We start from the raw sequence: 23,119 nt of genomic DNA on the forward strand, positions 1-23,119 counted from the left end.
CACTTAAAATGAGTGAATCTCACGATATATAAATTATACCTCGGGGATCCCTGAGTGGCTCAGCGGTTTAGCGGCTGCCTTCGGCCCAGAGCATGACCGTGGAGTGCCGGGATCGAGTCCCACGTCGGGCTCCCTGCATGGAGCCTGCTTCTCCTTCTGCCTGTGTCTCGGCCTCTCTCTGTGTGTCTCTCATGAATAAATAAAATCCTTAAAAAAAAATAAATAAATGAATCATACCCCAAAGTTGTTTATAAGGCAAAAACCCAAGTGCCTTGTTCTCTACAAATACCCATTTTATGACGATCGGTAATTAATATTGTTTAGTTGTAATTAACAGCTAAGCACGATTGCTTGTTTCATCTCATCCTTTCTTTTTGCGTATTTCAATACCATCCATAATCTATGATTCGGGCATTTAAAGAACGATCTGGAGGGTGGACCCCAACTGTTTACTGACACGGGCAAGGGACCCTAACTGCTTGAGCTCTGGAGACCGTCGAGACTCTCCACCGGTCCCGTGCGCACCTCGGGCAGGTCGCCCCGGCAGCCAGGGCCCCGGCCGCTCTGGCCGTTGCTCACGGCGCTCTGCACCCAGGAATCCGCCTGGCGGCTCGCGGCTTCCTCACCGCCGCCCCTCCGTGTCCGCGACCGCGCGGGGGAGCGAGGCCGGGCAGCGCGCGCCCGGCTCCCGCCGGGTCAAGGCGTTCCGCTGGGCGTGGCCTTGCTGGAAGGGGGCGGGCGGCCGTGGGCGGCGACTGGCGGTAAGGACGGGGCGAGGCGCCACCCGGTCCCCGCCGCGCACGCGCGGTCCGCCGCCTCCCCCCACCTCCCCGCGGAGGACTCGTAGGGCGGGGTGAGCGCGGAGGGGCGGGGAGGGAGGGGCGAGGAGGGAGGGAGGAAGGAAGGGGTGGGAGACGCGGCCGCGGGCGAGGGGCGGCCTTTGCGCGAGGATGAGCTCGCGCCGCCCGGTTCCGCGGGACGGGACCGAGGATGGGGCTCGCTCGGCCAGCGGCGGCCCCGGACGATGCTCCCCCTCCTGGGCGCGACGCCCCGGGTGCTGCCCGCAGCCGCGGGTGAGAGGCGGTGGGCGGGGCGAGCGCGGGAGGGGGAGAGGGGAGGGGAGAAAGGAAGGGGCGGGGCGGCCTTTGCGGAGGGTGAGCTGCCCGGCGTCGCCGGATTCGGCGCGAGGTGCCGGAGGATGTGACCCGCTCGGCCAGGGCGGCCCCGGACGATGCTCACCCTCCTGGGCGCGACGACCGTGGTGCTGGTGGCGGGGGCGCCGTGGATGCTGCCCGCAGCCGCAGGTCAGAGAAGCGGGGCCTCGGCGCAGGCCCGGGGCGGGGCGGGGCGAGGGGCTGGGCGGTGGGGTCCGGGGAAGGGACTGGCGCAGAGCGCGCGGAGGCCTCCCGGGGTCCTTCCGGAGACCTCGGCCCGAAAGCCGGGCGGTAATGGTGTTCGAGCATCCTTGCACGCCGCTGGCTTGCGGGCCTGCGCACCGGTCCCCGGCGGCGGACGCCCCCCCCCCACCCCGCTTCCACCCTCGCCGCGCCGGGCGAGCCCCGGCCGTCCTGTCCACTTTGCTTCTCTCCCAGGAATCCGGGAGCTCGGCTGGACCCTGAAATAATAAAGGAGGCTTTAGCCGCGAAACAGTGTTGCTGTGCCTGAAACGTTGTCTCAATGTGACAGTTACTCAGTCCCACGTGAGAGAGGCCGGGATTGCGGGAATTTCTCTGCCTTCAAGGCTTCGTGGAGTCTAATACAAAGTAACAAAGGAAAATGCGCGGCCAAGAAACACAGTCTGGGACCATCAGGCCAGTTTGCCGCCCTTATTAATACTTAACTAGGGAGCCGCTGGGGGGTGGGGATGGCAACTATTAAAAGGTTGACTGTGTAGTGAGGAGGGGTTACCCAGTGAGAAAAAGGGCCTAGGGGATCCCTGGGGGGCTCAGCGGTTTAGCGCCTGCCTTTGGCCCAGGGCGCGATCCTGGAGACCTGGGATCGAGTCCCACGTCGGGCTCCCGGTGCATGGAGCCTGCTTCTCCCTCTGCCTGTGTCTCTGCCTCTCTCTCTCTATGTCTGTCTTGAATAAATAAATAATAAAAAATCTTTAAAAAAGAAAGAAAGAAAGAAAGCCTAGCACCACCGCAGGGCAGGAATCCAAGGGGTCAGTGAGGCCACCTAATATGTTCAAAATCCCTGTTTGCTTAGAAAAGCGAACCCTGATGTGGTACAAGAGTATCCTACTGCTCAAACTCTTCAATAAATATAGTATATATAGTAGATGGGTACAGTGGTCCTGGTATAACCCATGGTAATTTCTTTGAAGTCTTTTGTTCTTCAAATTTTTGTATTCGGCTCATTGTGCTGTAATATAAAACGAATTTTGGGACACCTGGGTGGCTCAGCGGTTGAGCATCCGCCTTTGGCTCAGAGCGTGATCTGGGAGTCCCGGGATCGAGACCCACATCGGGCTCCTGCAAGGAGCCTGCTTCTCCCTCTGCCTATGTCTCTGCCTCTCTGTGTGTGTGTGTCTCATGAATAAATACATAAAATCAAAAAAATAAAAAGAATTTCCCCGAGAATTCTCATGTGAAAGTAGCATTTCTGGAGGATGTACATTAAGATCCTTATTTTAATCTAAATTAGGGGAGGGCTGCTAAAATAAACTTTATATACAGCTAGCATTATATTAGAGTTATGCACAGCTTAACTGTGTGCCAAGCAATTATCTAGATGCTTTAAAGGTATAAACTCATTTAGTTTTCTGTAAAAAGCTACACACTGTTATCCTCGTTTTACAGGTGAACGGAGACACTGAATAGCTTGCTTAGGGCCATACAGCTAGCCAGTGACCAAACCGGAAATTAAACCCTGGGAATCTGGCAGCAGTGCCCTGGGCTTAAGACTTGTCTGTTTTCCTAAAGGTTAAACTATTTAAATTCTCAATTATCCATCAATACTATTAAGTTCCTCATTATCATTCAATTAACTAATGTGTTTTTATTCCTCAAAGGAGTAATAAAATGTTCAAAACCAAATGAAATGTTGACCAGAACTGGAGATCCTAATGTTGCTTCCTTTCAAAGTCATAAAAATATTCATTCTTTTCAACCTAGTGAATGCAATTCTAGGACCCTGGCCTAAGAAAATTAACAAAATACGGGAGGAAATTTTTATTTGGATGGATGTGTCTGGATTTATGTCAGACTTTAAAAGACTGTAAATCGGGACGCCTGGGTGACTCAGCGGTTGAGCGTCTGCCTTTGGCTCAGGTCATGATCCTGGTCCCCACAATCGAGTCTGGCATCAGGTTCCCTGCAGGGAGCCTGCTTTTTTCCCTCTGCCTATGTCTTTGCCTCTCTGTGTCTCATCAATAAATAAAATCTTTACAAAAAAAAAGAGAGAGAGACAGTAAATTGTTTCTGATCATCCATAGGAATGTGAAAGGTTAGAAGCAACCAGTTGTGTAAGTGGGAGTATTGGATCAAGTGCCCATTTATAGATCTTAGACACTACAGAGTGAAATAGACTGTTTTCAAACAGATATTGGTAATATGAACAGAACAAAATCTGTGAAATCGAAAACACTGTTTAATAACTATTTCTTTGTCATTTATCAGTTATCTGTTGGTCTCCCAAATGCCAAGATGCCCCAAATTGCAGTCTCCTTTCTTTAGCTGAAGGACGGCATCCCAGAGGCAATTCCTGGTTCTACCACCATCAGATTTCCTCTCCCTGTCTCAAGGCCCAGAATTACTGGAATTAGACTAGTCCAGACCAGAGATGACAAATGCCATCACACCTTTGGTTGATTCCTATAAACCCAGCTATGGGTTTATAGACCCGTAGCTGCATTGAAACTATAAAATCACAACAAATGGAATGGGAATTAAGTTTAGAGAAGTGGAATAAGGGAAAGTCTCCAAGCAAGTAAGTGTAAAGAAGAAAATTGAAGGAGGGGAGACTCACTGAGGAGCTCCCCAAATTAAAAATAAAGTTTTCAAAAAAAATAATAAATAAAAGATAAAAATAAAGTTTTCAGAAAATGTTATCTCAGCTCCTCCCCCTTTGGACTCCATACCATAACATCTCTAGCTGGAAAATAGAGTGAGCAGTACCAATAAAGAAATTTCTAGGGACCTCTGAGTGGCTCAGTGGTTTGGTGCCTGCCTTTGGCCCACGGTGTGATCCTGGAGACCCGGGATCAAGTCCCATGTCGGGCTCCTTGCATGGAGCCTGCTTTTCCCTCTGCCTGTCTCTCTCTCTCTCTCTCTCTCTCTCTCTCTCTCTCTCTCTCTCTTTCTCTGTGTCTCTCATGAATAAATGAATAAAATCTAAAAAAAAAAAAAAAAAGTTCTACATAAGGACGCCTATGGTTGAAAGTCTACAAGGAGGGAACATGCTTGCCCTGAGACAAAAATAAAGGATGTATTGTAGGAACAAGAGATAAATAAATGTAAAAGCCAGCCTTTTAAAAAGTTTAGATTATTGGGGCACCTGGATGGCTCAGTGGTTAAGCATCTGCCTTGAGCTCAGGGTATGATCCCAGGGTCCTGGGATCAAGTTTCACATCAGGCTCCCTGCAGGGAGCCTGCTTCACCTTCTGCCTATGTCTCCATCTCTCTGTGTCTGTCATGAATAAATAGATAAAATCTTAAAAAACAAATTGTAGCTTGTCATAGTGAAAGATCAACCTTTTGTGATGAAGAAACTCCTCTAACCCCAGCACTGTGCTGAGAACTCTGAAAAATGCAGATTAAGTATGCAGCTGTATAGACTCTGTCCTCAAGGAGTTTGTAATCTGATTGGAGATTGTGTTTAATGCAAAGAAACTGCTGGTTTTCTCTTGAAACATCTTCATTCAGCAAGTTTTGAGATCCTAGTAGATGTCAGGTACTGTGTCGTGTACTGTGCTTTAGTGTGAAATTGAGGGGTATAGATGTGTGCTACAGCATGTAAGGAAAGAGCAAAGTTAGCATGAGCTGAAGTCCTTGATGATGGTTTTCTGTAAGGGGTCCAACGTGAGCTGGATCTGGGTAATATTTGGTCAGTCAGAGAGGAAGAAAAGCACAGGTGGAAGAGGCTAAAAGGGAAAAATAAGAGAGGACGTCAAACTCTGGGAAGATTCGTACTCGAAGCATAAAAAATAATAGATCTCAAAAAAAAAAAAAAAGAAAAAGAAAAAGAAATAATAGATCTCTGGACTGGAGACTGGAAGTCCTTAAAAGTAATCAGAAGGGTTCGGGCTTAATATGAACACCTTTATGAGTTCCTATAGTGCTTGGCTGACATAAGAAACATTCATCTCTCTCTCTCGATTTTGTCATGTGAATATTTGTTTCTGTGTATGGCTGTTGACTTTGAAATCTCACCTGTTCCATTCTTTAACAGAATACATAAAGCATGAATAATAAGATGTGAAACAAAACTGAGGCCACTAAACCATGAAACCTTGTATCTTTTACATCACTTTTAAGACCAAAGAAAATTTTTATGCAGAGACAATTTCTTCCTTTTTTCGTTTTTAACTTTAATTGCTAAAAAATGCCAGCTGTCATCTGAGCTTGCAGATGAGTTGTAATCTATCTGCAGGTGGAAGGTGTTTTATTTTTCATCACAATGAGTATGGCCTTTAATCCCCTTCACCCATTTCCCGCCTCCCTTCCGCCCCCTCCCCTCTGGTGACTGTCAATTTGTTCTCTAGAGTTGAGTCCATTTCGTGGTTTGCCTTTCTTTTTTTTTTTTTTTTTTTTTTACCTTTGCTCATTTGTTTTGTTTCTTAAATTACACATATAAGTGAGATCATATGGTATTTGTCTTTCTCTGACAGACTTACTTCACTTAGCATAATACTCTCTAATTCCATCCATGTCATCGCAAATGGCAGATTTAATTCTTTTCTATGGCTGAACCTTCATCAGTTGATGGACACTTGGGGTGCTTCCATAACTTGGCTGTTGTAAATGCTGCTATGAACATAGGGGTGCATGTATTCCTTCGAATTAGCGTTTTGTATGTCTTGGGTAAAGAGACTTTTAATTAAAAGATAAGGCTGATTTATCTTTCCTTATTTTTTCCAGCTTTACTGAGATACTTAGGACATAGAAGGCTTACTTTTTATAGATTTAAAAAAAAAAAAAAAAACCTCAGCCTTTTTCCAGCTCTCTCAAAAGCAAAGATTACATAAATAATTAGCAGCCTCCCTGTGCTGAGAGCAATCATTAGGGTATTTTTTTTTTTAGATTTTTGCATGTACTTTATTATATATGAATGTATTCATTCTTTAATCAATGATGTGAAAGGAAGAACAACATTTTTAAGAATATTTACAGTGTACATGTGATTGTCTTCTGTCTTGTTTCTTTATTTCCAGGAGGAACAACTCTAAAATCTCCTCAAAATGTAGAGGTCTACATCGTTGATGATACCTTTATCCTAAGGTGGAACAGGAGCAACCCGTCTATCAGGAATGTGACCTTTTCAGCATATTATCAAACGTATGTGACTATTGATTGATTTGCAAGAATCACCTGAAATTTTTAAAAAATTACCATACCATCGTTTATTTCTCAGATTTGGGAAACAATTGGTTTTTCTATCTTTTACAGAAACTTTATGTCTATGTAATATTTATAACTTACATTTCTACAAATAGAGACTTCATCCACTTGACCTTTGGGTGTTGTAGCAAAAGAGATTTGGGGGATGAGGATGGCAGACAGCTTCTGTAGACCACAGCCCTACCTTCTCTCTTCTAGATGCTCCACCTTCTTTGAGTATATATTAGGGTCCGAACTAGAACATGTCTTGAGGATATGGAAGAGGACCCCAAAAGGTCTATCCGTGGTCTTGAAATAGCCCCCCAGTTCTCCGATGGTCAGGATTTTTCAATTCTCCCCATCATATACAACATTTTAATTTTAGATAAAATTTATTAACATGAGCATATTGGATCCTCTTTTTCCACAGACTCTTTTTCTAGAGTTTATGCCTTCTCCCTAGCACTTTCTACTTTGTAGCTGCCAAGAGGCTGGGCAAGCAGGGAGTTGCAGAAGAAGGGATTACAGAAGAACACAGCTCAGCAAGTACAGTGCTTTGCTTTGGGTGTCAGGGCCCTGTGTGCTAACCATGATCTCTGTCCAAGAAACAGCGGCCAGTAATTGGGCAGTGAAAAAACAGGGTGTAGGACCTCTAGAACAAGGATCTCCCCACTTCAACCACAACCCTGGCACTGCTGTTTTCTAGTCGATTGTTAATAATCTCGCAGCTTTAGCCATTTGTGTGTGTATGTACGTGTGTACACATGTGTATACACCTGTATACATACATACGTGTTTTTTCTCTTAATTAGCCACTTAAGAATTTTTATCTCTAGAGATTTTCTTTAAATTGAACTTTGAGGGCAGCCCGGGTGGTTCAGCGGTTTATCGCCTGCTTTCAGCCCAAGGTATGATCCTGGAGACCTGGGATTGAGTCCTACATCAGGCTCCCTGCGTGGAGCCTGCTTCTCCCTCTGCCTATGTCTCTGCCTCTCTCTCTCTCTCTGTGACTATCATAAATAAATAAAAATTTAAAAAAAATAAAAAAATAAAGTAACCCTCTTGGGGCACCTGGGTGGCTCAGTGGTTGAGCATCTGCCTTTGGCTCAGGGTGTGATGCCAGGTCCTGGGATCAAGTCCTGCATCGCACTCCCCGCAAGGAGCCTGCTTCTCCCTCTGCCTGTGTCTCTGCCTCTCTCCCTGTGTGTCTCTCATGAATAAATAAATAAAATCTTTTTAAAAAATGATCAGAGTTATTCCATGTTATAAATAAAAGCTTGGTATGTCTGTGCTGAACAAGAGTGCCACATGGCAACTCAAATGTTAACAGGACATTAACTCATAGAATAACTACTTAGCCTAGTTTTATAATAGCTTCAGTTTTTAGTAAACAGAAACCGTGTCTGACAGTCTTTTGTATTTTTATACATTTGCTTATTTGTTCATCTGCTTTTTTATCTTAAAGACTTGGAAATGATACTTGGTTAAAATTGCCTGGGTGTCAGTCTGTTGCCAACACCACGTGCGACTTTTCTTCACTCAAGCTCAATGTTTACGACAAAGTTAAATTGCGTATAAGAGCAGAGGAAGGAAACAACACTTCTCCGTGGCATAATATTGACTCATTCACCCTATTTGAAAAAGGTAAGAGGAAGTTGCCAGCTGAATTATAGAATATTCCTCGTTTACTGTTACCATAAGGGCTCACTTCCCAAGCCCATTCATGTGCGTGATGTGAAATCTCCCACTTAAAAAAAAAAAAAAAAAAGCCAAACTGTTTTCATAATAATTCCAAGACTTCTCTGCCCCTTTTCCATGAGTATAGAGTTTTTTAAAAGAATATAAAAAATATTCTGGAGTTTTCCAGAGGCTGATGGATCATAGGGAGATTGGTGGGGTGACTTCCAGAGGTGGGTGTGAGATAACATCTGTCGTCTTTGTTAAGACAGTAATGGGACTAGATTTGACACAGCACCACTATTCTCACTATGTTTGTTTTGGGAAAATAGAGTTATTTTTTATAACAAATACTTGTTACGGCGCAGTGGGCTTATCATTATTACCTGTTAACGAATTAATATTTTAAAATGTTAGCAGTTTTCACATTTTCTGTGCTAAATATTCAAAGACATAATCCATATCAACAAAAGCTCTTTCATTTTTTTTTAAGATTTTATTTATTTATTCATGAGAGACACAGAGAGAGAGGAGCCGAGACACAGGCAGAGGAGAAGCAGGCGCCATGCAGGAAGCCTGATGTAGGATTCGATCCTGGGACTCCAGGATCACACCCTGGGCCAAAGGCAAGCGCCAAACCGCTGAGCCACCCAGGGATCCCCAACAAAAGCTCTTTCAGACCCTCAGTTTCTCTGAGTTTGAAGGGGTCCTGAGAGTTAAACAGTTGGGAATCCCAGCCCTCTATCACAACCCCTGAGAAGGATGATCTCTGTCCCTCTCGGCACTTCTTGGCCTGCCACTCCCTCTGCAGCCCTGTGCATGTGACCTCCTTTCCTGTCACTATACAGAAGCCACTCCTGTTGGGGCACCTGGGTGGCTCAGCGGTTGAGCGTCTGCCTTTGGCCCAGGTCGTGATCCCAGGGTCCTGGGATCAAGTCCCTTATTGGTCTCCCCACATGGAGCCTGCTTCTCCCTCTGCCTGTGTCTCTGCCTCTCTCTGTCTCTCTCATGAATAAATAAATATTTTTTAAAATCTTAAGAAAAAAAATGAAAAAAAGGAAAAGAAACCACTCCTGTCAAGGACTCTGGTGCCCTCCTCAATGCCGAGAGACTTCCCAGCCCTCCTCTGGCTCAGAACCTGTGTAGGGCCACAGTGATCACTGGAAGCCCATCCGTTTCTGGGTCTCCAGGGCCCTGATCCCTGTCAGCTCCTTTCCTGCTCATCCTTCCCTCCTTTGCCCCTTTCTCCAGGCCTTGCAGGCCTTTCGGTGCCAGATTACCGCAGGGCTGGATTGTCCTACTTCTTCTTTTTCTACCCTCGGTCCTTCCAATCTGTGTGCCCTTGAGAAAAGCTCAAACTTACATCTCCAGCCCCACTCCTTTCCCTTAACCGTGACACTTGTATCACCAGCTCTCTAGTCACCATCTCTGCTTGGGCGTCTGAGTCATCAGGTCAAACAAAGCTCTTGATTTCCCACTCCAAACCTGCTCCTCTTGCAGCTAATTTTCCATCCCCACTACAGATGGCACCTGTTTCATTGATAGCGCCAAGAGCTTTGGAGTCACTTTTAGCATCCCTTTTCCTTAAAATCCTGCATCCGTTCTGTCAACACATTGAATGATCAACTTTGAGAGTGCGTACCCTGGAGCGGATCCCTGAATGTTTCCACCCTCTATTAATGAAGTGATCAAATAAATGTGTTCATTTCTTTACAGCTCAGATCGGTCCCCCAAAAGTACATTTAGAAGCCGAAGATAAGACAATCATAATAAACATCTCCCTGCCTGGAGCGAGAGACAGCGTCATGTGGGCTCTGGATAGCTCCAGCTTTACCTACAGCTTAGATATCTGGAAAAACTCTTCAAGTGGAGAAGTAAGCATTCTTTGTACCTCTGTTTAATGGGAGAGAAAAAAGACAAGAATTTGTTCTCCATTTTGACCTTTTTCTTTTTTTTGAAGAGCAGTATTCTATTTGTTTTATTCTAGAGAAGGACTGAAACTGTTTACTCCAGAGATAAAATTTATAATCTCTCACCAGAGACCACTTACTGTTTAAAAGTTAAAGCAAGACTTTTGCCGAGAAAAAACGGTATCTATAGTCCTGTGTACTGTATAAAGACCCCAGGTAAGGAGGAAGTTCTGCTGTAGATTCCATAACTATATATACAGGTGGGCAGTCTCTTGATGTTGGCGGTTTTGCCCTTTGTTGCTGACGTTTATAGGATGGTTTTAATAGATATTGAAACAAAAACATTACAATAGCACTTAGATAAGCAAAAAAAAAAATCACCGTATTTGGGATTTTTGTCTCAAGTGAACAGTAATGAAAGTTCTGCCTAGGGGCGCCTGGGTGGCTCAGTCGGTTAAGCATTTCTGCTCAGGTCATGATCTCAGAGTCCTGGGATCGAGTCCCACATCGGGCTCCCCTCAGGGAGCCTGCTTCTGCCTCTGCCTGTGTCTCTGCCTCTCTCTAAGTGTCTCTCATAAATAAATCTTTAAAAATAAAAAAATGGGATCTTGCTAGATATATCTTACAACTTGCTTATTTAACTTATTACATTGAGGATCTCTTCATATGTCAGCACATACGATCTATCATGTTCTTTTTTTTTTAATTTTAAGATTTTATTTATTTAGTTAAGAGAGAAAGAGCACAAGCCAGAGATGGGGACAGGAAGCAGCAGAGGGAGAGGGAGAAGCAGACTCCCCACTAAGGAGGGAGCCCAACGCGGGGCTTGACCCCATTACCCTGGGATCATGACCTGACCTGAAGGCAGACACTTAACCGACAGAGCCACCCAGGCACCCCTATCCCATTCTTTTTAAGTGGGTGATACTATCCCATAGTGTAAACCCACACCGTAACTCATGTGTAAGCCTTTTATTTTCTTGCCCATGCTGTTAAGAATTCTTCCCATGTATCTCTCTCGTGCTCAAATAAATAAATTTTTAAGAAAAAAAAAGAACCCTTACCATGTATTCTCACTCAAGTAAAAATGTATGCTTTTCTCTGTATTCTCTGTCTTCTAGTTGCAAATAAACTGCCTCCACCAGAAAACATCCGGCTTGATTCTAAAAACAACATCTTTGTTCTTAGATGGGATTACCCCTATGGAAGTGTGAAATGGGGTCACGCACGTCCAAATGTTACTTTCCAAGCTCAGTGGCTCTAGTAAGTTCTCATCCATGAGTGTCCCTTTGCCCAATTTCTTAGGGTTCCTTGCACTGGGCTTCGGCCCGCTACAGCTCTCTGCACAGGTGACTGCTTCAGGAGATTGTACCATATTGGAAACGGGGTGTTTTCTCTTGGGCCCAACTCTGCGGTTAACTAACCAGTGACACTGAGCTGATCCCTTAGTCTCTTTGGGCCTCGGTCTCTTCGTTTGTTGTAAAGTGGGCATATTTCTAATAAGGTCTCGTGGACTTACTGCATTTTTCTTTTTTCTTTTTTCTTTTCTTTTTTTCTTTTTTTTTTTTTAAGTCTGCCTCTCTTTATGTGTGTCTTACTATTTCCTCAGTCTGGAGTAATTGACAGATGACCCTGACCTTTCCTTCAGAACTCCCTTTTCCCATGAGTCCTCGGGATGACCTCAGTCCATTCCAACTTAGCCTTCCTGTTTTCTTGACGATTTTTAGTGGTTTGGGCAGATTTTCTTTGGAGTGATCGCTTCAGCGGGAAATAGGGAAAGCTGGAGAGAACAGCGTTCTAGCCAACTAGGTAGGATGTCCCAGCACCGTGGAAGCGGTTGGGCACTGCACGTAGTTCGTGTTGGCTGGAAAGTTGTGGCCGGTAAAGAGGCAAATCAAGGGGAGGCAGGGGATGGGTAAGAAGGCCCTGCCAAGGGCAGAGGAAAAGAGGGACCAGTGGCAATGCCAGCAAGGGCAGGAAAGGAAGAGTGAGAAGAGGGAGAGAAGCCAGAAGTGGACGGAGAGCCAAGGGCAGTGGGAGCCGCTCTGGTGGACTCGACCCTGTTCACTGTGGAATGGAAACACATTCCTGTGCCCGTAAGCTCTCCGACCCACCAGGAAACTGTGCAGTCATCTCTTGCCTATACCTCCCTCTCAGAAGTATGTGGAGTCTGAGGGCCACAGACCAGGGAGGGAGAGGGGTTTCTGGTGTCCGGTCTCGAAGTTTCTTGTGGGTGCTTGGCACCCTGTATGAAGCACCCTAGGGATGGTAAAGTTACAACAGAATACAACACGTGCTTCCCGAAATCCAAGGCAGGCAGCTGCGATGGCCTGGCAGGCTGTGATTTGGGGCTGAGGAGTGGTCTACAGGGCATAAGGGTTACAGAAATCAAAAATAGAGGGGCACCTGGGTGACTCAGTGGTTGAGCGTCTGCATTCGGCTCAGGTCATGATCCCAGGGTCCTGGGATCGAGTCCCGCATCAGCAGGGAACCGGCTTCTCCCTCTCCCTCTGCCTCTCCCCCTGCTCATGCTCTCTCTCAAATAAATAAAAATAAAATCTTAAAAAATAAAAATAATGTTAGGTTAAGGCAAGGGGGAGAGATCGCTCTGTAACAAATTACCAGCAAGTTAGCAGCTTACAGAGTGCTGTTATCTCCCAGTGACTTCTGGTCGGGGGACCAGGCGTGGCTTAGCTGGTCCCTCTGCTCAGGGTATCACAAGGCTGCAGGCAAGGTATCAGGCTGGGCTGTGGTCTCGTACAGGCCTCAGCGTCCTCTCCTACGCTCAGGTGGTGGTTGGAAGAATTCATTTCTCCAAGCTGTACAACTTACGTTGGCCTGCTTCTTGGGGGCCACAGGGAGAGACAAATCTCTGATCCCTGGATCCCTCATTTTAGGGGTTTGTCTGATTAGGTCAGGTCCATCCAGCTCAGTCTCACTGGATTAACTCAAAGTCGACTGATTTGAGACCTTCATCTCATTTGTAAATCCCTGCACTTTTGCCATATAATGTCACCTAGTCAAGAGTTCATGGGCCCTGCACACACTCAAGGGGAAGGATTACACAGAACATGTGCACCAGGGGTGGAAACCTTGTGAGCCATCTTGAAATTTTGCCTACCATGTGGAAGAAGACCTACCTTGAGAAAGGTTAACATTTGGGCGTGGGAGAGCAATGAATGAGAAAATTGAGTAAGTAGAATAGGATAAGATTGGGCTTGGCCTCAGACTCTCCTATAGGCATTTGGGTCCAGCCATTTGGAATTTTGCTTTGAGGGATAGGCAGCATGAGGTCTGTATTCAAGGAGGGTGAGGATCGCCACGTTGTACGTAGACCACAGAGACGCCAAAGACAGAACCAGTTAGGAGGCTTACACATTCCAGGCTGGAACTGAGTGGCTTTGAGCAGTTGGTTGCTGAGCAGCTTACTTGACCTCTTCATGCTCAGGTGCCCGTATTCTGTTTAGACTCGCTCTTACCACACTGGGCATATATCTCCCTTATGACACTTACCCATTGGTGTTTAAGCTTCACAGCTGGATTTCCAGAAGGAAAAAAAAAAAAAAGCCTGATAATGTAGCGCTTTGCCAGTTTTCATGATGTAAATACTCCTACTGTGATCACCTCTTCATTTTGTTTTGTTTTTACTGTGGTGACTTTCAACACTTTCAAGCTTGAACGTGATGTCACCAAACTTGGCATTGGGAAGAAATGTTCACGAGGACTCGCATTGTAGATTATTTCCATCTGAGAGATCCAATAGACGTAAATAGCTTGGAGCATCGACAATACAGTGTAGTGAAAGAATTAGGACAGCATGAGTTTTGATCCAGGTTGTCACCGATGCTTGTGACCCATCAGTATCTTTTTTTTTTTTTTTTTAAGATTTTATTTATTTATTTATTCGAGAAACAGATAGAGAGGCAGAGACACAGGCAGAGGAGAAGCAGGCTCCATGCAGGGAGTCCAATGTGGGACTCGATCCCGGGTCTCCAGGATCACACCCTGGGCTGAAGGCAGCGCTGAACCGCTGAGCCACCCGGGCTGCCCGCATCTTTTATTTTTAATACTATTTCTTTGTAAGTTTGTGTAATTTAATTTTTAATAACGACTTTAATAACTGGCTCCGGCACATTCCTGAAAATTCAGCAGTTTGTTCTTGTGGGCTGGCCCTGGGCAGCTCTAGCACACCTGCGCCTTGTCACATGCGCTTAGAGCAAGGGCTTTGGTTCTCTTGTGTTGTAGGTGTGCTTCTTGCACTGTACTATCTGCTTTCCAAGGGTGGGGACCGTTTCTTCCCTCTGTAACCTTAACCCCTCAGTGTCCAGCATATTCTAGGTACTTCATAAATATTTATTGAACTACTATGTTTGTAATACATTTTTTTTTGTCTTTGAAGTGCCTATTTAAAAAAGATTCCTGGGGACAGTTCAGGTAAATGGAAACAAATACCAGGCTGTAAAAATGTCCACACAACCCAATGTGTCTTTCTTCAAAATACTTTCCGAAAGGGAATTTACCTTATCCGTGTTCAGGCATCTGATGGAAATACCACATCCGTTTGGTCTAAAGAAGAAAAATTTGATGCTCAGTTACAAAGTAAGCCAGTTCTTTTGACTTCAGATTGTGCTTATGAAGTCTTCGCATTTTTTCCAAGTTGATCATTATGTCTATACATTTTTTTTTTCTAGTTACCCTGTTGCCCCCGGTCATTACCATGAAATCCACCAATGATGTTTCCCTGCGGGTCTATATCAGTGCTCCAGAAGAGTCTGAAAACAAGCCTGTGAACCAGAATTTCCCACTAATTTATGAAATTGTATTTTGGGAAAACACTTCAAATGCTGAGGTAAAAAAAAAAAGAAAAAAGAAAAAAAGAAAACAGCAACTAAACTACATAGTGAAAGTTTTGTAATGTTAGGGTTATAACTAGGATTTGGGGAGACAAAGTTTGAGGTTAAAATGTTGGGAAATTTTTAAACTTTAATAAAGACTCTGGGATCAACTCCTATATTTACAACATAAAGAATATTAGCATCTCTCCTTGTTTTGTTTTATAGCATAGTTATGGATCACCTGCATCTGGGCCCCGGATTTATTGTCAACATTTGGATCCCTGTGCCTCTTACTACCCAAATCAGAATCTCTGGGGATGGAACTCAGGAATTTGCATTTTTAATATGATTCCTGGGATTTATCTAAAGCAGAGTTTCTCAACATTGTTGACATCCAAACTGGACGATTGTTGTGGGAGCTGTCTTGTGCATTATAGGATACTTAGCAGCATCTCCAGTCTCTGCCCACTTGTCACCAGTAGCACTTCCTCCCCGTGGTGACAACCAAAAAAACCTCCAGACTTTGCCAGATATCCCCTGGGGGCAGGGTACCTGGAGGAGGCCAGAGTCTCAGGTGGTACGCTGGTTCATGGCCCTCCGAGAGGAGAGCATACTTCAGAGTTCTGCTTTGCTGCACCAAATCCTGTCCCTTGTTATTCAATTTCATGGAAGGGGAAGGATTTGAAAACAGTCTTCTAAAAAGGACCCCTTGGCAAGGGGAGTCATGAAAAAAGAGTTAAGAAACAGAGGTTTAAACACTCAAATTTGGGACGCCTGGGTGGCTCAGCAGTTGAGCGTCTGCCTTCAGCTCAGGGCGTGATCCTGGGGTCCTGGGATCGAGTCCCACATTGGGCTCCCTGCAGGATGCCTGCTTCTCCCTCTGCCTATGTATCTGCGCCTCTCTCTCTCTCTCTCTCTGTCTGTCATGAATAGGTAAATTATTCTTAAAAAAAAAAAAAAACGCTCAAATCCAAAAACCACAGACAAAGGCAATACACAACATTGGACAATCCATGTGATTTCCCTATAGAATTACAATCAAGGAATCAACCTTTAAAAACCTTGTGTTGTTGAGTGGGTAAACACTATAAATGACTTCCTCTTCTGTTGGAAATCTAAGAAAATTAGAATGACTGGGCTATTTTTCCTTTTAACTGTCTGAATGTACTGTAACCAAAGTATAATTTAGCCCATTGAGAATTACAGCCAGCTCTCAGTTGTCCCTACATCAGGAAAACCTAAATTTGTGTCTCAAGCAACCAGTTATGTAACCTCAGGCCCACCAAGTTGTGTAACCTCAGGCAGGGTGCTTTACCTCTCTGAAATTTCATTTCCTCTTCTTTAAAATGGTAGCCATAGTAACTATTTTTTTTTTAAGGATGTTTATAAGGTTAAAAATTGAGTAACATGAGGCACCTGGGTGGCTCAGTGATTGAGCGTCTCCAGCTCATGTTCCCAGGGTCTTGGGATTGTGTCCCGCTTCAGGCTTCTCACGGGGAGCCTGCTTCTCCCTCTGCCTATGTCTCTGCCTCTCTCTGTGTGTCTCTCATGAAAAGATAAATCTTTAAAATAAAATATAAATAAATAAATAAATACTGATCAACAGGTTATCTTAGGAATGTATCATATTTTTTAAAAAGGGAATGTACCATATTCCTTTGGGGAAGCAGCATTTTTAAGTTTGACATGGGTTATAATCTGTCGTCCAAAGCATGTATATTTCTTTTTTTTATTTATTTATTTATGATAGTCACACACAGAGAGAGAGAGAGGGGCAGAGGGGCAGAGACACAGGCAGAGGGAGAAGCAGGCTCCATGCAGCGGGAGCCCGACATGGGATTCGATCCGGGGTCTCCAGGATCGCGCCCTAGGCCAAAGGCAGGCGCCAAACCGCTGCGCCACCCAGGGATCCCCCAAAGCATGTATATTTCTTAAACTTACACCAACTAAATGGTTGGGAGAGGCCAGTCGTAGACAATGTTTGGAGAGTTTAGGAAATCGATGTTCCCACTCCGATTTCATAAGGTAGTCTATCAATGATCTACTTATTTTTTACAGAGAAAAATTCGGGAGAAAAAAACTGATTTTACTTTTTCTAAATTGAAACCGCTGACTGAATATTGTGTCAAAGCCAGAGCACTCATCGAGGATGACAAGTGGAATAAAAGCAGTGGTTTTAGTGATACTGTGTGCGAGAAAACAAAACCAGGTCAGAATCTTTGATTATATCTCTCTTTCTTTTAATGTAACTGGACTTCTAATAATTCAGTTCACTGAAAATTGCAAAATATTTTCTTCATGGGCTACATGAATCAAATGTAGACTTTCAGGCTGTCTTTGAATTTTAGAAAATATTTTTAATGCACGATTCCATGTTTTTGAATGCTTAATACTTCATCCAATACCCACATAATTTATTGCCTTTAATAATTACTCTTTAACATTTAATAAGACTATTTTTAGTCGTTTTGGTTGGTTGTTTTGTTTGTTTTTACGTAATTTTTTATGTAATTATGTGGAAATCACTTCATTAGTTCAATTGTGAATTTTGTTCTGTGGGAATGGTTAAGCCCCATTTTGTATTTTGCAATTTTCATTGTTGACTTCGAGATGCTGATTAGTCACAGAATGGTTTTAGTTATGCTAGTTGTGTGTCACGGAAGTGCTAGAGAACACTTTGCACATGGGTAGCTATATGTCAATATTGTATACTTTCCTTTGCCAGGCCACTCTTTAAATGGAAATGCACTGCCTAAAAAGGAGGGGCCAGGGGGCATGCCTGGCTGCCTCAGTCAGTAGAGCGTGAGACTCTTGATCTCAGGGTCATGAGTTCGAGCCCCACATTGGGCATGGATCCTACAGATGGATGGATGGATGGATGGATGGATGGATAGATAGATAAAGGGAATGCATTGCCTACAGCTGTTGTATGCTCCATGTTACCAGAAATATTTCTAAAGTATATCATGTTACCTTTAGATTGTTACCTTTCCTTTCACATGGCTATATTTTGCCCACACAGACTGTCAGCCCTTCATGTTTTTGTGTGTCAAAACCTATGTCGATGCTAAACATCACTTACTTTATTTTTAGGAAATACTTCTAGAACCTGGCTCATAGCTGGAATTTGTGCTGCAATATTTTCCATCCCTGTTGTCATTTATGTTGTGAAACTTCTCTTGAGATGTATCAGTTATGTGTTCTTTCCATCAAGTAAACCTCCATCCACTATAGATGAGGTATGTGACTTTTGTCAACAGGTGGATTTTTCTTAAAATGAATCTGATTTCAACAGAATATATATACTTTCTTAATATTGGGGAAATAGTAGAGACTGGGATATTTTCTTCACTTTTAGTAAACTGGCTTTAGAAACAGTCACTTAATATCATCTCATGTGGAATAGTAAGGTTTGGCGTGAATCTCGTATCTTTCTTCAGTTTGGCTACCTTGGAATTTGTTTTACCATTGAAAGGCTGGGTATTCACCAACAGCCGTAAGCTTCATCATCAGTAGGTTCTGTGGGTGACATCACAGAAAATGAAATAACAGAACATGAGCCTCCTTTTGGGACACCTCACAGGCTCATGTTTGGCACCCCTGTGAGGTTGGCATATCTCAGGAAAGCACTAAATGACAAAGACCTAAGCCCAGGACCTAGCCTGTGGCTGGTGTGTCCACCCGGGGGACGGGGGGTGGGGGCGGGGGTTCAGGCTGCCTGCCTTGAGAGTATCAATTGGAGCTCTAGCTTTGGAGCTAACAAGACCCAAAGTTGAATTGTTGATCAACTGCTATATGTTTGCATATGTTAACTCTATGAACTTGAACAGATCACTTAAGAGAACTAGAACTAGTGCTCTTATTTGGTAAAATTTCAAAAAAGGAGCACCTGAGTGGCTCAGTGGTTGAGCATCTGCCTTCGGCTCAGGTCATGATCCCGAGTCCTGGGATCGAGTCCTGCATTGGGCTCCCTATGGAGAGCCTGCTTCTCCCTCTCCCTATGTCTCTGCCTCTCTCTCTGTGTCTATCATGAATAAAATCTTTAAAAAAATTTTTTTTCAAAAGCAACTCTCTACATTCCAGAGCCCCAATGTACCTCCCGTTTCCTTCCTTTCCTGTGCTCCCTGGCCCCCCTCTGGGGTCCTCTTACCTACCTGCCTTAAGACTGTGCCAAGATGCACATGACCATCCTAGGAAGGGGCTTATTCTAAAGGTTTTAAGCACCATCCAGAGGCTCCTAACTGGTTTTTCATATGAACACCAAGAGGTTAGCCTTTTCTCAGTAGTGGATGTAAGAAACTGTTGCTGTTAAAACTAAAAAACCATTACTATTTTAAACACTCTGTTCCTATTCTTCCCCCTTTCTTAAATTAGTATTTTTCTGAGCCACCGCTCTGGAATCTCCTCCTTTTGACATCCGAGGAACAAACGGAAAGGTGTTTTATCATTGAAAATACGAACACTATCTCTGCAGTAGAAGAAACTAATCAAACTGATGAAGATCACAAAAAATACAGTTCCCAAACGAGTCAGGATTCGGGAAACTATTCGAATGAAGATGAAAGCGGTGGAAGCAAATTCAGCGAAGAGCTCCTGCAACAGGAAAGCGAGTGACCAGAAGGGAGCCCTGAAAGACGTGGGAGTTCCGTGGAAGCCACACCAGAAGCCTGAGCTCTTGCTTTGCCCAGTAACTATGCAGAGGATGCTGGCTTATTCGGGAAGGGAAACATCTTCAGGTCACAGGTCCTAAATCCAGGCAAGCACTGATTTGTTGGACAGAAGTTTTCTGTATTCTTTTCCCTGTGCAGAGGCTTGAAAGACACTGGACTCATCTGATGAAATGAGTGAAATCCCAGAAAATGTTCTCGGTCTGTCTCATGACATCTCAAGTACCACTGTGGCAAAGCACACAGAGGAATTGTGTCCCTGTCCAGTGATGCCGTCACTTTGTGCCTGGATCTGCCCGTGTCACTGATTCGTCTTCCATTTTCAGTTTTATAGTTCAGGATTTTTCAGGAGGTATTTAGACACTTTTGACACTGAAGTATATGTAACCCTTAGGAAATTTCTTTAGAAAAGCTGAATACCGTTACCACTGGTTTTCTGAAAAATAGCTTAATCTAGAAAACATCCACAGGTGCCAGAAATTGTGATCCTTACAATTTTCAGGGGAACCCTGTCCCAAAACCTGGGCTCCTCCATCACAATCACCTATCCCTTTGGTGCTTTAGGATTCAAACCAGGTGATCTTTTCATACGCATTAATACTTCCTGACTCATAACTTAATTCCCAACCGGGTAGAACAGGTTTCGGATTTGAATTTCAATCACTGAAGTTACAGAGAAAGGGAAAATGGCCTAATTAGAGAAGTGATTATAATATTTTAAGATAAGGAAGTATGTAGAGGGTAGTTGCAGTATATACAGGAAGTCTTGGGACCAGAAAATACTACCAATAGAACAGGATGGTAAGAAGAATAAAATCAAGAGGAGGAAAGCAGAGGACTTCAGTGAAAAATAAGAGGAATGTGTCTAATCAGCTTTTAATGATTAACATGCTGTGAGGTTGCTCATCTGTATCTCTTTTTTTTTCTTTCTTTCTCAGTTTTATTGAGGTATAACTGGCATGTAACTTACCTGTGTCATGTTTCGTACCTGGCCAGCTTCTCTCTACCATGTGGCAGTATTCAGGTACCCCTCCTGCCCAGCTCATACACACTCAAGAAAGCGAAAATTTATTATCAAGGTGAGGAAGAAAATGTAACTGGAAGGGAAACCCAATTTTAAGAATTACATAATGTTTTTCGAAGGCCACCTGTAATGTATTTTTAAATTATTCATGGAGATTCCCCCCTTCATAGGAAGTCTAGGAATTTTCATCACAGCAGGCTAGGATGGACGTAACCTATGGCCAGTATTGTGTTGTAGTCCCTGCTGAGGTCCCAGGTTGACCTGTGGGGAAGAAAAGGTGGCAAGCAGCTCCCCCGGGAGCACCTCCTCGGCACACCCACAGCTCCAGAGAGCACACCACGTGCTTTCCTGGACCTGCAGCCCCGGCGTCCAGCAGAGCGTAGTGGAAATCAGGGAGCCCTGAGGGTCCCACAACACAGGTCTCTGCTGGAGAATCCCGAAGGTGACCCCATACATCCACCTCTTGATCACTCTGCCCAGAGTCGTCTAGTTTCAAGCAGACCTTCTGGGTTGGCTCTCAACTTGTAAAGGCCCCTGTCTGTGGAAATTTGCTTCTTTAAAGAAGAGATTAGGAGCATGTTATGACCTCCCCGCCACCACCACCAACTCTCAGACAGTGCTGACGCAGTGGTCCCATCCAGCACGCAGGCCCAGGCAAGAAGCCGCTTCACACTCGATGTCCTTTGTGGGGTGTGGAGGAGGGGAATCTTAGATACTAGAATCAGAAGACACCAGTGAGGGGCTCCTGGGTGGCTTGGTTGAGTGCCTGCCTTCTGCTCAGGTCATGATCCCAGGGTCCCTGGGTTCAAGCCCCACATCAGGCTCCCTGCCTGCCACTCCCCTTGCTCATGCTCTTTCTGTCTGTCAAATAAATAAATAAAATCTTTAAAAAAAAAAAAAAAAAGAAGAAGAAGAAGACACCAGTGAAATCGTTAGGTCCCCAAGATGTGGGAGTGGATGTCTTCAGGTTTGAAGATCCTGGTTTTTTCAGGGAACAAGCATCTCAGCAGCAGTGAACAAAACCCCTTCATTCTTGCCTTGTCTTCTAGACATGAAATTGTACTTTCTTTCCATTCTTCATTATGGTCTACATGTAGCATAATCAGAAGGTGCTTGCTTATAAGGCATTAAGTGTTCTTTCTGAAGAATAGTTTACTTGGAAATAATCCTGTACTTAGGAGCACCAAGAAACCACCTCAGAAGTACAATACGGATAGTTCTTGGAGCGGCTGAATAGAGTCAAAAATCTATGTCAAAGATGTGTATCATTACAACCATATAATCTATTATAGATTAAAGATACACGTAAATAGTGACATGGGCGTGTAAACACATCCACGCAAGTTTATACCCATCCTTGCCCTCACATATGACATGGGTCATATTCCATTAGGATTTCATGAAGTACTTACTAGTATAGATTCTAATTCAAAAATTAGGAATGTTACTCAGAGCTATGAACTGTAGAATCTGACCAGAGATTTATAACCTATAAGCTCGTTTTTTAAATATAATTTAGAGTTTGTATCTCTTCCCCAACCTGCGGCCTTTAAAAGGCAGCCCCTAACTGCTCTTAAGAATCCTGAGTGTACAGAAACGTTCCTTCCTCCCCCTTCCTTCCTATGACTACCTGACATGTTGTATGTTTGTTTTTTGTCTGGTATCTGTCTGCCCCCCATGAGACCAGAAGCTCTATGAGAGCAAGGACTTTCCTTTATTCATTGCTGTATCCCCAGCATCTACAGAATTGCACTGCATTGCTCATGGAGGTTGCATAGAAAATCCTTATCGAATGTGTGAAATCTACAATTTGAAACCAAATGGTTGTTTCTGACGGTGTCTGTGTGTTAGTTGAGTTGTGGAAGGATGTAAACCATGTGTTCAGTGTTTCTATGCAGTAAAGTTGTATTTGTGTTTTTGTCTTCAACCCTATTGCTGTGAACAATTTTATATAATAAACACTGAGACCAGAAGTCTTTTATTTTATTGTTGTCATGCTTAGGCTTAAACTTTCATATACAAAAGGTGCTACAATGGGTGCCTTCACAGTGAAGCAGAGGGGGGCCGACGCCTGGGCCAAATGTTCCAATGTCAGGCACTGAGTATCCTGAAGGCACCACTGCAGCTGTCTTGTCCCCCAGCTCCTGGAAGAGCAGCTCATTGACTCCCTCTTATCCTTTTCACAACCTCAACTTAAGACTTGGATGGAGCACAGCCTTTATTAAATGAGGTTGCAGTGGTGGTGCATACTCTGCTTTCCTGAACTCAACTGCCTTCCTTCTAGAAATATTTCTTCTCAGAATAAACTCAGAGATTTCTAAGGACACACCCCAATCCCACATGTAAATTGATCTCTCCTGCCATCTGGACACATTTTTTCTTAAAGTTTTACTTATTGGGGGCACCTGGGTGACTCAGTGGTTGAGCATCTGCCTTTGGCTCTGGTCGTGATCCCGGGGTCCTGGGA

At 44.2% G+C, this 23,119-nt stretch overlaps 1 protein-coding gene across 4 annotated transcripts; it reads left to right on the plus strand.

Annotated features, from left to right (window-relative positions):
* The first annotated feature begins 748 nt into the window (after positions 1 to 748).
* Positions 749 to 22,625, plus strand: IFNAR1 (interferon alpha and beta receptor subunit 1). 4 transcript variants are annotated; one of them, XM_072806794.1, is made up of 12 exons: positions 1,165 to 1,304; positions 1,593 to 1,811; positions 6,374 to 6,497; positions 8,005 to 8,183; positions 9,933 to 10,090; positions 10,204 to 10,342; positions 11,248 to 11,389; positions 14,526 to 14,725; positions 14,818 to 14,975; positions 17,020 to 17,170; positions 18,055 to 18,200; positions 19,336 to 22,625. In XM_072806794.1, exons 5-12 carry the CDS (start codon positions 10,022 to 10,024, stop codon positions 19,573 to 19,575), a joined length of 1,245 nt encoding a protein of 414 aa, XP_072662895.1. In that variant the 5' UTR covers positions 1,165 to 1,304; positions 1,593 to 1,811; positions 6,374 to 6,497; positions 8,005 to 8,183; positions 9,933 to 10,021; the 3' UTR covers positions 19,576 to 22,625. The 4 variants fall into 4 exon arrangements, with proteins under 4 accessions (XP_072662896.1, XP_072662893.1, XP_072662894.1 ...); XM_072806795.1 differs by lacking the exons at positions 1,165 to 1,304; positions 1,593 to 1,811 and adding an exon at positions 749 to 853; XM_072806792.1 differs by lacking the exon at positions 1,593 to 1,811 and having other exon boundaries at positions 915 to 1,304.
* The last annotated feature ends 494 nt before the right edge of the window (positions 22,626 to 23,119 follow it).

Source organism: Canis lupus, chromosome 30 (genome assembly GCF_048164855.1).
Source record: "Canis lupus baileyi chromosome 30, mCanLup2.hap1, whole genome shotgun sequence".
Taxonomy (NCBI): Eukaryota; Metazoa; Chordata; class Mammalia; order Carnivora; family Canidae; genus Canis; species Canis lupus.